The sequence below is a fragment of the Salvelinus fontinalis genome, chromosome 1 (genome assembly GCF_029448725.1).
Source record: "Salvelinus fontinalis isolate EN_2023a chromosome 1, ASM2944872v1, whole genome shotgun sequence".
Taxonomy (NCBI): Eukaryota; Metazoa; Chordata; class Actinopteri; order Salmoniformes; family Salmonidae; genus Salvelinus; species Salvelinus fontinalis.
In genome coordinates, this window is record NC_074665.1 from 17185495 (window position 1) to 17197891 (window position 12397).

Here is a 12397-nt window from a genome sequence, read left to right on the forward strand (position 1 = left end):
CACTCCTGAGGGGCCCCAGTGTAAAGGATCAGGGTGGCAGACGTGTTGTTGCCTATTCTTACCACCTGAGCACGGCCCGTCAGGAAGTCCAGGATCCAGTTGCAGAGGGAGGTGGTAAGTCCCAGTGTCCTTAGCTTAGTGATGAGCTTCGTGGGAGCTATGGTGTTGAACGCTGAGCTGTAGTCAATGAACAGCATTCTCACATAGGTGTTCCTTTTGTCCAGGTGAGAAAGGATCTGTTGGGGAGGTATGCGAATTGGAGTGGGTCTAAGGTGTCCGGGAGGATGCTCTTGAAATAAGCCATGACCAGCCTTTCAAAGCACTTCATGGCTACCGACGTGAGTGCCACAGAGCGATAATCATTTAGGCAGGTTACTTTCGCTTCCTTAGGCACACGGACTATGGCGGTCTGCTTGAAACATGTAGGTATTACAGACTCAGTCAGGGAGAGGTTGAAAATGTCAGTGAAGACACTTGACAGTTGGTCCACTTATGCTTTGAGTACACGTCCTGGTAATCCATCTGGCCAAGTGGCTTAGTGAATGTTGACCTGTTTAACTTCTCTAGGATAGGGGGCAGCATTTTCACGTTTGGATGAAAAGCGTGCCCAGAGTAAACTGCCTCCTACTCAGTCCCAGATGCTAATATATGCATATTATTATTGGTATTGGATGGAAAACACTCTGAAGTTTCTAAAACTGTTTGAATCTGTCGTGGAAAATCGGTTCAAAACATAACACTTGCAAGAACTTGTGGATTCAATAAAGGCTTTAATATTAAATATCACAAGCCGGAGTGGTCCGCGGATCACACACCGTTTCCCAGAGCCCTGGCTCTTGCATTTATACCCATACAGCATATGAGTCCATTACATATGCAAACGAAGATTTCCCACCATTTCCCACCATTATCTTTTATGGTTTAGGCTTCCTGCTTGTTTACGCCCAATAACGCCCATGTCTGGTTTCAGTTAGGTTATAATGGTGGCAGGACCCTTTCTTGTCCTACAAATAATATATGTCTGTCTATCCTATAGGCCTACGTCTTTGGCATGTTTGCCTTTATTAGAAGCAGCAAACTATGTGTCCCTCTATCATTAGTGTGTTAATGTCAGCAGACTATGTGTCCCTCTATCATTAGTGTGTCCAGTTGTCCTAGGCGCCTATGCGTCGCCTTCCATTCCTGTAGTCTGTTTTAGTGTTCAGCTGTTTTTACCAGCATGTATCCATTAACTCATGTCTGCCTTCTCTTATGTACACCTCAATGTCTGTCCCTAAATGTATCATTCACTCCCACAAATCATGTCTGTGACTATAACAGAACTTATTTGACAGGCAAAACCCCGAGGACAAACCATTCAGATTTTTGGGGGGGAGGTCACTCTCTTTTCCATGGGGTTTCATTGGGAATCTAGATTTCTAAGGGACCTTCCTGCAGTTCCTATCGCTTCCACTGTATGTCAACAGTCTTTAGAAATTGGTTGAGGTTTTTCCTTTGAGAAATGAAGAAGTAGCCATGTTCAGAATGAAGGCTCCAGTGAAGTGTACTGTTTGTAAGAGGCGCGTGACCAGAAAGCATGCAACACATTGTTTTCCTCCGGTATTGAATACAGATCATCCCGTCTTCAATTTGATCAATTATTTACGTTAAAAAATACCTAAAGTTGTATTACAAAAGTAGTTTGAAATGTTTGAACAAAGCTTACAGGTAACTTTTTAGATATTTTGTAGTCACGTTGTACAAGTTGGAACCAGTGTTTTTCTGGATCAAACGTGCCAAATAAATGGACATTTTGGAAATATATCGACGGAATCAATCGAACAAAAGGACAATTTGTGATGCTTATGGGACATATTGGAGTGCCAACAGCAGAAGCTCGTCAAAGGTAAGGAATTAATTATATCTTTATTTATAATGAATTCCTTACCTTTGACCTCTTACCTCTTATTGCGTTTTGTATCACGCCGGGAGTGTTGAAATATGATGGTCTGTGATTGTTAGCTGGGGTGCTATCCTCAGATAATAGCATTGTTTGCTTTCGCCGTAAAGCATTTTTGAAATCTGACACATTGGCTGGATTCACAACAAGTGTAGCTTTAATTTGGTATATTGAATGTGTGATTTCATGAAAGTTAAATTTTTATAGAAATTTATTTGAATTTGGCGCTCTGCATTTTCACTGGATGTTGGCCAGGTGGGACGCTACCGTCCCACATATCCCAGAGAGGTTAAAGGTTTTGTTCACATCGGCTACCGAGAGCATTATCACACAGTCATCCAGAACTGCTGGTGCTCTCATGCATGCTTCAGTGTTGCTTGCCTCGAAGCGAGCATAAAAGGCATTTAGCTCATCTGGTAGGCTCGCATCACTGGGCAGCTCGCGTCTAGGTTTCCATTTGTAGTCCGCAATAGTTTTCAAGCCCTGCCACATCCGACGAGCGTCAGAGCCGGTGTAGTAGGATTCAATCTTAATCCTGTATTGACGCTTCGCTTGTTTGATGGTTCGTCTGAGGGCATAGCGGGATTTCTTAAAAGCATCCGGATTAGTCTCCCGCTCCTTGAAAGCGGCAGCTCTAGCCTTTAGCTCGATGCGGATGTTGCCTGTAATCCATAGCTTCTGGTTGAGATATGTACGTACAATCACTGTGGGGACGATGTCATCGATGCACTTATTGATGAAGCCGATGACTGAGGTGGTGTATTCCTCAGCGCCATTGGATGAATCCTGGAATATATTCCAGTCTGTGCTAGCAAAACAGTCTATACTTGATGATGGTTTTGGAGTCATGCGTGGCCACGCAGTCGTGGGTGAACAGGGAGTGCAGGAGGGGACTAAGCACACACCCGTCGGGCCCCTGTGTTGAGGGTCAGTGTAGCGGAGGTTATGTTGCCTACCCTCACCACCTGGGGTCGGGCCATCAGGAAGTCCAGGACCCAGTTGCAGAGGGAGGTGTTCAGACCCAGAGTCCTAAGCTTGGTGACAATCTTGGAGGGCACGCTGAGTTGTAGTCATTGAACTGCATTCTCACATAGGTATTCCTGTTCTCTAGGTGGGTGAGGGCAGTGTGGAGTGCAGATCTATGGATCTGTTGGAGCGGTATGCTAATTGGAGGGTATCTAGGGTGTCTGGGATGGTGGAGTTAATGTGTGTCATAACCAGCCTCTCAAAGCACTTCATGATAACAGAACTGAGTGTTACAGGAGGGTAGTCATGGTGACAAAGGCTTAGAGTTCTTGGGTACAGGAATTATGGTGGTCATTAAAACATGTGGGGGATTACATACTGGGACAAGGAGAGGTTGAAAATTCTGTGAATATGCCTGGCAGAATACTCTGAGAATGCGCCCTGGAATACACACTTGCTGGTGTTGACCTGAATAAAGACCTTTCTCAGGTCAGTCTCGGAGAGCGACATCGCCCTCTGGGTCGATGACGGCCCTCACACCCGGCATGATGTTGTTGTCAAAGCGTGCACAAAATGCATTGAGTTCATTTGGTAGAGAGGCATTGTTGGGCAGATCACGGTTGGGTCTTCCTTTGTAATCCGTAATGGACTGTAGCCCTTGCCATATGCGGCAGGCGTTGGAGCCTGTGTAGTATGATTCCACCTTATTCCTATATTGTCATTTTACTCGTTTGATGACTGGGGAGGTCATAGCGGGACTTCTTGTATTTATTCCTGTCCTCTGCCATAGCCCCAGGGTTGTCTACGATAGCTCTGTGTGCGGTAACCCTGTCCTTTAGTTTAGAGGAAACCTCTGTGTTAATCCAGGGCTTTTGATTGGGGAAGCAGCAAGCCTTCATCATAGGGACAATGTTGCCGATACATTATATAATGAAGCCAGTGACAGAGGGGGTTAGCTCATCAATGTTATCGGCGGAGTCTCAAAACATAGCCCCTCCCCTCCTCGACTCCACCGTCCTGTCCGCCCGGTGAATGGAGAATCTATCAAGTTGGATTGCGATGTCCAAGAGCCATGTTTCAGAAAAGCAAAGACTATTGTAGTTTCGAGAGTCCCAAATCTGCGATTTGAGGTTATCCATCTTATTGTCATGTGACTGTACATTGGACAGTAGAATGGAGTGAAGAGGTGGCCGGTTTTCCCTTCTCCTTAATCTCACCAGGATCCCCCCCTCTTGCCTCTGTAACGCCGGCGTTTCCTCTTGGGTAGGCCAAAAGTTGGGTCAGTATTACAAAGAGAGCCCAGGGCAGATGAGTCGAAGTTGAAGCCAGAATTGGAAAGAAAGTAACTGCCGATCTGATGGTCAAAAGTTATTGTTGGTTCTAAAAAATAATAACGGATACATTTCGTGAAAATAAAGTAAAAATAAACTGCAAAATAATCACAAAATAGCAAAATTGGGTTGGAGCCTGCAAAAAGGTGGCCATACAGTACAGCACCATCTTTCATCTGCATTGATGTCAGAGTGGTTAGAGGGATAATAGAGCCCTGAGTACCAGGCCATTAGGACCTGATGATCGTTAGCGAGATGGGTACTACCAACGCGTATCCAGAGTGAATAAGAGGAGATTACCGTGACTCAACGGTAACGTAGAGTTTTACTGCGGTCATGACTTGACTGCCAGTGTGGCGGTAATAAGGTCACCTCTAGGTGTTATAAAAAACTGATGCAGTTAGCATTACTATGGCCTCACACACACACACCAACCATGCTGCTTCAGATACAAGCCAGTATGCCTGCATGTGTGTGTGTGTGTGTGTGTGTGTGTGTGTGTGTGTGTGTGTGTGTGTGTGTGTGTGTGTGTGTGTGTGTGTGTGTGTGTGTGTGTGTGTGTGTGTGTGTGTGTGTGTGTGTGTGTGTGTGTGTGTGTGTGTGTGTGTGTGTGGCACCCCAGCGTGGGTTCTGCTGGCTCAGCACTTTCAGTCAGCCAATTAATTACACAGCGGCTCAGGAGATAGAACAGCGTGTAAAACACACACACACATACACCGCTACAAACACACTTATACACACACATAGTCCACACCGACAACACTACATTATACAATGCTGACATCTCTGTACACACCAACACAGCTACATTACACAATGTACTCAGACAGACACACCTACTGTACACACAGCATCATTAGAATGCTTTATAGAACACACACACACTCATAATAGCTAAATAAGTGCTCATGAGAGTGAATGGCCCTTGGAGACCTACCTTGAGGGCACAGAAGATACAGGAGTCTTCCATACACTTGTGGGTGGTCAGCTGACGGAAACTTCTACGGAAGATATCCAGATGCCACAGGACCTAAAGAATATTTACATGTTTGGTATATTTTACATATTTACATTTTTAAAAGTCCAATGCAGAGGTTTTTATCTCAATATCAAATCTTTTCTGGGTAACAATGAAATACCTTACTGTGATTATTTTTCAATTAAAATGGTCAAAAAGAAAGGATCAACTTCTCAAGCAAGAATTTAGCTAAAACAGTGGTCTGAGTGGGGAGGGGGAAACGGAAAACTAGCTGTTATTTGCAAAGAGGTTTGGAACAAATTCTTATTTGACTATTAACTAATAGTCCCTCCTCACTAGGCAGGCCAAAACTCCATCCCATCAAAACAAGGGCACTACCATAATGTTCATCATTTCACAGTATGATCCCAACATACTGTGGAAATATAAAACACAGGACAATGATGTTTTTGACTGCACTGGGCCTTTAAGGGGAGGCAGGAAACCTAGAGGTTGGACCAGCAACCGAAGGGTTGACGGTTCGAATCCCAGTTCTGGTGGGAAACATTTAGTGTGATGTGACAGATACAGTATTGTGACAGCAAAGTTTCAACCTTATTTACAACAGTGTGTGTTAAGGGTTAAGATTAAAGGGGAGGAAGGTGACAGATTGCATGCTGACGCTTCCCTCTCTCCTCCATCTTACCTCTGCCCTCCCTTCCCTCTCTCCTCCATCTCCCCGACCATCCCTCTACCCTCACTCCTCCCTCTCTCCTTCCTCTACCCTCTCTCCTCCCTCTTCCCTCCTTCTTCCCTCTCTCCTCCCTCTACCCTCTCTCCTCCCTCTACCATCCCTCTACCCTCACTCCTCCCTCTCTCCTTCCTCTACCCTCTCTCCTCCCTCTACCATCCCTCTACCCTCACTCCTCCCTCTCTCCTTCCTCTTCCCTCTCTCCTCCTTCTTCCCTCTCTCCTCCCTCTTCCCTCTCTCCTCCTTCTTCCCTCTCTCCTCACTTTTCCCTCTCTCCTCCCTCTTCCCTCTCTCCTCCCTCTCTCCTCCCTCTACCCTCTCTCCTTCCTCTTCCCTCTCTCCTCCTTCTTCCCTCTCTCCTCCTTCTTCCCTCTCTCCTCACTTTTCCCTCTCTCCTCCTTCTTCCCTCGCTCCTTCCTCTTCCTTCTCTCCTCCCTCTACCCTCTCTTCTTCCTCTTCCCTCTCTCCTCCCTATTCCCGCTCTCCTCCCTATTCCCGCTCTCCTCCCTATTCCCGCTCTCCTCCCTATTCCCGCTCTCCTTCCTCTACCCTCTCTCCTCCCTCTTCCCTCTCTTCTTCCTCTTCCCTCTCTCCTCCCTCTTCCCTCTCTTCTTCCTCTTCCCTCTCTCCTCCCTCTTCCCTCTCTCCTCCCTCTACCCCCTCTCCTCCCTCCTTAGTTTATTTATTTGTGATGAATCGGCTCCCAGCTGTAGTACATCACCACAGCGTAGAGAAGATCTCTCTTCTTGTGGGGCCCACACACACACACACACACACACACACACACACACACACACACACACACACACACACACACACACACAGCTTCAAACCTGGGAGCTGGCAAAGCAGTCCTGTGCAAATCAGGTGTGTGTGTGAAGCACTCTCTCTCTCTCTCTCTCTCTCTCTCTCTCTCTCTCTCTCTCTCTCTCTCTCTCTCTCTCTCTCTCTCTCTCTCTCTCTCTCTCTCTCTCTCTCTCTCTCTCTCTCTCTCTCTCTCTCTCTCTCTCTCTCTCATAGGCTTTATTGGCATGGGAAACATATGTTTTCATTTCCAAAGCAAGTGAAATAGATTTCAAATGTCATATTATGTCTATATACAGTGTTGTAACGATGTGCAAATGGTTAAAGTACAAAAGGGAAAATAAATAAACATAAATATGGGTTGTATTTAGAATGGTGTTTGTTCTTCATTGGTTGCCCTTTTCTTGTGGCAATCTTGCTGCTGTGATGGCACACTGTGGTATTTCACCTAGTAGATATGGAAGTTTATCAAAATTGGGTTTGTTTTCAAATTCTTTGTTTTTCTCTCTCTCTCTATCATATCTCCTTCTTCTCTCCCTCTCTCATTCTATTTTTCTCTCTGTCTTTGTCTCTCTCTTTCTCTTTCTCTTTCTTTCTTTCGCTCTCTGTATCTTTCCTATCATTGCTCCGCAGGGACTCATAGTGAGAGATCACTGAGAATGACAGTCCAGCATAGTCTGTGTGTGTGTGTGTGTGTGTGCGTTTGTGTGTGCGTGCGTGCGTGCGTGTGTGTGTGTGTGTACCTGCAGAGCACTGTTAAGGAAGCAGCTGTTCTGTCCAGGTTCGTTGCTGAGGCCTTTACTCGGGGCGAAGGAGGCCATAGTCCGAGGGGTCGTGATCAGTCCCTGTAGCCCTCCACCAGGACCTCCGCTGCCACCGCCTGACGCAAAGTAGTTCCTCTTCCACGACATCACTTCCTGCTGGGCGCTCCCGTCACCACGGAGGGGCAGGAAGGGGCAGGGGCATGAGATGGAGCAACGTGTTCTAAGTTACTCCCATTAGAGAGAGAGTGGGGATAGAGAAAGAATGACAAACAAAGAGAATAGGTAGAAAGAGCGATGGAGAGCGTTGGTCTCTTTCTGGTAAGTCTTGACTGGCAGGTGTCTTCAGTCCTTCCACAGTCCTTGACTTCTGTTCAGCCTAATATGTCTCTTCTCTGCTCTCACTCTGCCTGCAAGAGACAAACCACACAACACAATCACCACATCTCCTATACAGTACCGCACACACACAACAAACAGACCTCCAGTATAGGACATATTTCAACTGCCACTTAACACGCCGATTGGCACGTGTGTTTTTCTGTTGCTCATTAGAAAAACGAGAGTTCAGTTTCCTGACCGATTCAGAGTTCAGTTAATGATGTTTGTCCCCCATAAGACACTTCAGACGGGGAAGCCTATTTCACTTCCTCTAAATCCTCTGAATCTAAAATAACTCCAGAAAATCTGTAATTCATTTAGATTTTTTTTGCAGAGGATATTTTGGTTGCGCAATTTTACATCTAACTAAGGTGTTTGGTGCAGTATTTTGGAGCTGCTGGGCGGGTCTGTCTCAATGCTTATGCTATTGGATAGAGAGCAATCACTGCAGCTGTTCACCCCATGTTAGTGGGCAAATGGCCATCGTCAAATCAAAACCCAACCTTCGTTTACCCGTTGTGATGCACAGATGTTCCAAACTCTGTTTTAGACGAGACTGACTTCATGGCCAAAATGATCCTATTTATTTGTAGTCAATATTGTCACCAGAATAACTGTTTCTGACACATTGATGCCAGATAGACCGTTTTCAAAGGGATTTTGTTGCTTTTTAAAGTCAGTCACTCTTTAACTGCACAGGAAATACCATTTCACAATATTGTAACCTGAATGGTCATGCAACTCATAGTATGGAGTATAGTAGTGTACTGTAACGGTAAGCTGCTGACATCAATGTATGTTTCTCAGTTATGTCATTACTAGGAGAGCTTTATCTGGGATTTATCATCAAGCAGTAGTACTCACTGTGTGTGTGTGTGTGTGTGTGTGTGTGTGTGTGTGTGTGTGTGTGTGTGTGTGTGTGTGTGTGTGTGTGTGTGTGTGTGTGTGTGTGTGTGTGTGTGTGTGTGTGTGCGTGTGCGTGTGTGTGTGTAAACAGGTTGCGTAACAGACTGGCCAGTAGCGGAGCCGCAGTGCCCTCCCTCCCCCCGTTGCCGTGCTGTGCTGCCATAGCGACCCCTTGGCGATGGGCCAGATGTCACAGGAATGCTGCGGTCTACGGGTGGTGTGTGTCTGCATGTGTGTTTGTGTGTGTGTGGATGGATGGATGGATGGTTGGAGTGGGCTGTTACTATAGTGATGTCTACAGTAAAACATGGTTGTGTGGCATTAGAGATACAGTGTGTACCCTGCTGTACACAGTATACAGTTATTAACACTACATTAACTACAGGTAGGGCTGTGGCGGTCAGCCGGGGATTGTCAAGCAAATAACTGACCGTTAATTAACATAAACACATTTAGCATCTCCTGGCTTCCACTGATGCGTGTGACATGGTGAGGTTGAACCCAGGTGTAGAGAAGAGACCAGACGAGGAATCAGTGGTTAAGGCTAAACATAATACTTGACTGAGAAACGGTAGTCGCAGGATCACAGTACACTTGAAAAACAACAAACACTAAGTTTCAAAAAACTCACTCAGGAACCAAACGCACACAGTAAACAATTCCAGCTTCAGCAAAAGACAACAGAAAACACACCTCTTAACAGTGACATCATAATGAGTAAATAGGACACACCTGAGTGTCGTTAATGTCTCTAGGACGGTCTCTGGCGCCCTCTGGTGACAGCTGTAACCATGACAACCTGCGTGTCGTTAATGCCTCTAGGACGGCCTCTGGCACCCTCTGGTGACAGCTGTAACCATGACCACCTGAGTGTCGTTAATGTCTCTAGGACGGTCTCTGGCGCCCTCTGGTGACAGCTGTAACCATGACAACCTGTGTGTCGTTAATGTCTCTAGGACGGCCTCTGGCACCCTCTGGTGACAGCTGTAACCATGACCACCTGAGTGTCGTTAACTTCTTGCGACTACAGGGGGTGCTGTTTACTCATTAGCATATTTGCATTACAGATTAAACGGCTTCCTACTCTCCTACTTTATCGTACAATATACATATTATTACTATTATTGGATAGAAAACAGTCTCTAGTTTCTATAGCCGTTGGAATTTTGTCTCTGAGTGGAACAGAACTCATTCTACAGCAATTTCCCTGACATGGAGTCAGATTTCACACATTTTGGCCCCTGATCTGGAGTCAGTTTAAAGGCCACTGTGAATGCTATAAGGATACGGACACTGCTTACGTCTTCCCCTGGATGCCTTTACGTGATGACGCTTTGAATGGTATCGATTGCCCAATCACAGCCACTATAAAACAAAAACACGTGTAGGTAGGAACTCCTTTCCAGCTGCGCCGGACGCACGGTGGACACCGACCCGTTCTTTTTCCAAGCATTAGTGGAGCCAGTAATATTTCTCAGGTCATGTTTTTACTCGTTATAGGAGTTAAAAACATCATAAGGTAGTTAATTTAAACCGTTTTATAGCAATTTATATCCGTTTAGTGCGCATTTTGGGACATTTATTTCTGAGACTTTTTGAAGAGCCGGGCAGGTTTCCAGTTCATGCCGAACGCAGTTGGCATTTCCACATGGCAAGAGGACAGCTTTCGACCAAAAGACGATTAGACCCAAGAAAGGATTCTTTGCCCAAGATTCTGATGGAAGAACAGCTCAAAGTAGGAACAATTTATTATGATAAATCGTGTTTCTGTCGAAAAATGTTAATGCTTATGACGCCATCTTATTTGACGTAGCTTCGCTTGGCGCAAACTGTATTGAAAAGTAAGGATAATTAAAAAAATGTAAATCAGCGATTGTATTAAGAATTAAATTGTCTATCAATCGCTGTCCACCCTATATTTTTTAGTCACGTTTATTAGTATTTATGTATACGACTAGATCACTGTCTAATATGGCGCACGACATTGTCTGACCAGCTGGGCAACTTTTGTCATTGTCTAACCATGATTTTGGTGGCTAAATATGCACATTTTCGAACAAACTGTATATGTATGTTGTAATATGATGTTACAGGAGTGTCATCGGAAGAATTCTGAGAAGGTTAGTGAAAAAATTTATATATTTTGGCGATGTTTACGTTATCGCTCTCTTTGGCTAGAATCAATGCTGGGGTAATGTTTGCACATGTGCTATGCTAATATAACGATTTATTGTGTTTTCGCTGTAAGACACTTAGAAAATCTGAAATATTGTCTGTATTCACAGGATCTGTGTCTTTCGATTAGTGTATGCTGTGTATTTTTACGAAATGTTTGATGATTAGTAATTAGGTAAACACGTTGCTCTATGTATTTATTCTAGTCCATTTGTGACGGTGGGTGCAATTGTAAACTATGATATCTACCTGAAATATGCACATTTTTCTAACAAAACCTATCCTATACCATAAATATGTTATCAGACTGTCATCTGATGAGGTTTTTTCTTGGTTAGTGGCTATCAATATCTTAGTTTAGCCGAATTGGTGATAGCACCTGATGGAGTAAGAAACTGATGGAGTTAGAAAAGTGGTGTCTTTTGCTATCGTGGTTAGCTAATAGATTTACATATTTTGTCTTCCCTGTAAAACATTTTAAAAATCTGAAATGGTGGCTTTATTCACAAGATCTGTATCTTTCATTAGGTGTCTTGGACTTGTGATTTAATGATATTTAGATGCTACTATTTAATTGTGACGCTATGCTAGCGATGCTACTCAGTGTGGGGGGGGGTGGGGGGTGCTCCCGGACCCGGGGTAGATACTCGTGAAAGGTTAATGGCTCTAGGACGGTCTCCGACACCCTCTGGTGACAGCTGTAACCATGACAACCTGTGTGTCGTTAATGTCCCTAGGACTGTCACTGGCACCCTCTGGTGACAGCTGTAACCATGACAAATTGAGTGTCGTTAATGTCTCTAGGATGGTTTCTGGCACCATGACAACCTGAGTGTCGTTAATGGCTCTAGGACGGTGTCCGGCGCCCTCTGGTGACAGCAGGAACCATGACAACCTGATTGTCGTTAATGTCTCTAGGACGGTCTCTGGCACCCTCTGGTGACAGCTGTAACCATGACAAACTGAGTGTCGTTAATGTCTCTAGGACGGTCTCTGGCACCATGACAACCTGAGTGTCGTTAATGGCTCTAGGACGGTCTCCGGCGCCCTCTGGTGACAGCTGTAACCATGACCACCTGAGTGTCATTAATGTCTCTAGGACGGTCTCTAGCACCCTCTGGTGACAGCTGTAACCATGACAACCTGAGTGTCGTTAATGGCTCTAGGACGGACTCTGGCACCCTCTGGTGACAGCTGTAACCATGACAACCTGAGTGTCGTTAATGTCTCTAGGACAGACTCTGGCACCCTCTGGTGACAGCTGTAACCATGACAACCTGAGTGTCATTAATGTCTCTAGGACGGTCTCTGGCGCCCTCTGGTGACAGCTGTAACCAAGACAACCTGAGTGTCGTTAATGTCTCTAGGACGGTCTCTGGCGCCCTCTGGTGACAGCTGTAACCAAGACAACCATAGTGTCGTTAA

General features: G+C 45.3%; 1 protein-coding gene across 4 annotated transcripts in view; it reads right to left on the minus strand.

The window, feature by feature from the left end:
- LOC129823493 (inactive ubiquitin carboxyl-terminal hydrolase 54-like) overlaps positions 1–12397 on the minus strand; it is an 87923-nt gene that overhangs the window by 53526 nt on the left and 22000 nt on the right. For all 4 annotated transcript variants that reach the window (XM_055882328.1, XM_055882413.1, XM_055882487.1 and 1 more), the window contains exons 2-3: positions 7493–7920; positions 5174–5266 (exon numbers count right to left, since the gene is read on the minus strand). In XM_055882328.1, coding sequence (XP_055738303.1) covers positions 5174–5266; positions 7493–7660 — 261 coding nt within the window. In that variant the 5' untranslated portion in view covers positions 7661–7920. The remainder of the gene's footprint in view (positions 1–5173; positions 5267–7492; positions 7921–12397) is intronic.